The sequence below is a fragment of the Penaeus vannamei genome, chromosome 31, assembly GCF_042767895.1.
Source record: "Penaeus vannamei isolate JL-2024 chromosome 31, ASM4276789v1, whole genome shotgun sequence".
Classification (NCBI taxonomy): Eukaryota; Metazoa; Arthropoda; class Malacostraca; order Decapoda; family Penaeidae; genus Penaeus; species Penaeus vannamei.
The window spans coordinates 28,073,967-28,076,466 of NC_091579.1; the positions used below are offsets into that span (position 1 = coordinate 28,073,967).

Sequence of the window (2,500 nt, forward strand, 5' to 3'; positions counted from 1 at the left end):
ATATATATATATATATATATATATATATATATATATATATATATACTCCTGCATCTCCATCTCTTTATCTCGTTACATTCACATACACACATTGTGTTTCATACATACTCTATAGCTACCACTCGCTTTTCTCTGTCCATATTCCATTATCTATTTATCTATCTCTCTGTTTCCGATGTTCTTGGTCTGTCTTTTATTCTCTCCTAGTCCTCCTTTCGCCTGTTTGTTTCTGTCTATCCATCTATCAGTCACCCTCTCGCTCTCCCGTTCTTTCCCTCTCTCTTTTCTCATCTTTGTCTCTCTCTCTTTTTATTCCTCTTTTGCCCTCCCGCCCCTCTCTGTTCGAACGAGAGCAACAAGAGAGAAGCTTTAAAAGAGCTGTGGCGAAGAGATCTCCAGCAACTAGCGGAGGTGATCAGATTACAAATATCCGGTACACCACGCCAAGCCCTCATCACCAAGGTCCTTGCTCATCACCACCATTCAGGTTAAAAGTCGTCACGATCGCCACTACACGAGGGTGGTGGTGATCTTGGCTCTTTTGGTGACTGTTTAGAGTGTCATTTTATACTCGTCATGGTGAATGGTCAATTAGGTTATCGTTTGGAAAGCTATGACGAGAAAGCTTATAAACATTAAAAGATTCTTCAAGAGGTTGGCTTTCTCCTCTATTATATATATATATATATATATATATATATATATATATATATATATATATATATATATACGCACGCACACACACACGCACACACACACACACACACACACACACACACACACACACACACACACACACACACACACACACACACACACACACACACACACACACACACACACAATAATATGCATGCACATGAAATATGCAACATGCAAAGCAGTAACTAGAATTATGAGCGAGTTTGTGTCTCGTGGAGTATGCGGATGCATGCAAGTGTGTGTTCGTGCATGTTAACATTTACACAAAACGTTGTGTATGTTTGTGTACGCAGTACTTTATACCTTTTTAATGTGTTTTGTACGTGAATCTAGATACAAATCAATACTGGTACAAGTAATAACCTGATCATATTACCTATACACTTATGTTGAAAGAGCTTTACGTTTATAAAAATGTAATGAGTTCTTTTTGAGCTGGAATCAGGTATGATATATGAATATTTTAGGATATGCTGGCTTCTGGTAGGAGAGTAGTAGTCGGAGAGACTATATTATACAGTAATAAAACTGGAGATAAGAGAGAGAGAGAGAGGGGGGGGAGGGACAAAAAGAGAGACAGAGAAAAAAAGGAGACTAAAAGTGAGAAACAGATAGATTGTTACTATAAAATCCCTAATATTCTATCAAATACAATATGATGAAAGAATTGTCAAAAAATATTAGGTCTCCCTCAACCATATGACTATAGGAAAATAAAAAACGCGCCAATGCAGTAAAAGAAGCATTTCTTCCCTGTCATCGTACTGTGCCATAGAAAGTGACCATAGACAACAATAATTAAATGGGTGAAAGTGCAGCAAATAAAACACAGTCCACTCCCTTTGTACAACACATACAATAAAACAAAATGTCGATCTGATAAAAGGTACCATAATGTCACAATCCCCCTACCCACTATCCAGTGATAAAAAAAAGAGTAGAAATGTGCTATCAGTGCGCGCTGCCGGCGGCGTGAGAGGAACCAACGCATCAGTCGATCAGCTGATCCTCGACAACAACCATGGCCGGGTCACCTGCAGACGACCTCACGTTTCTTCAGGCGTTTGCCAATTTATTAGGGGCGCCAGAACCTGCGTTACGACTATTGATATCAATATTGATAGGTAAATTCACCTCGTTGGAAAAAATATCGAAGAACGAGAGCTGGACGTGATTTGCGGGTGTAAAGCGAGTGGGAGTGCGTTTGGCGCTCCAAGAGGCTCAATGACGAAATCCGAACATGTGTCTGGCATGATGACTGAGTGAGGTTGTTTATAACCTTTTGCACTCCAGACGCCTGACATTTTAAATCACGAAGAGCCAAGATGACAGAGAAGCGGTGTCGAAGGTGCTGGCACAGTTTGAGAACGAAAATTAACCACTGCTTGTGGTTAACTAGCCGAATGCTTAATTGGTTTTGAATTTTAAACCACAAATCAAGTATTAATTAGTGTATTGGAGTAACAGTCGATAATTTTGGTCTGTGTAGATATAGAATTCACCACATGTAACTTGTGACTGGAGTTACTAGAAAAGATATTGAGATCAAATGATATTTTCAGTGATAATCTGGTGCTCTCTTTTGAAGTGTATTTGTTAATATAAATTGCAGTTTTGATGATTAATTTCATAACTTATAAATTTCGTATTTGTGGGTTAAGTAAAATAAATTATTTGATTGATTATACTTTTAAAAGTTATGTGAAACTATGTTTGGAACTTTATCAACAAGATATTCATTATATAGATATCTGCAAAGTTGATATATAGTGAACATTAATTGATTAAAATTGAATAA

General features: G+C 37.6%; 1 protein-coding gene across 2 annotated transcripts in view; it reads left to right on the forward strand.

Annotated features, from left to right (window-relative positions):
• Nucleotides 1-1,668: 1,668 nt before the first annotated feature.
• The window catches only part of nes (lysophosphatidylcholine acyltransferase 3 protein nessy), a 33,496-nt gene continuing 32,664 nt past the window's right edge, over nt 1,669-2,500 (forward strand). For both annotated transcript variants that reach the window (XM_027379035.2, XM_027379034.2), the window contains exon 1: nt 1,669-1,826. In XM_027379035.2, the coding sequence (XP_027234836.2) occupies nt 1,724-1,826 (103 nt within the window). In that variant the 5' untranslated portion in view covers nt 1,669-1,723. The remainder of the gene's footprint in view (nt 1,827-2,500) is intronic.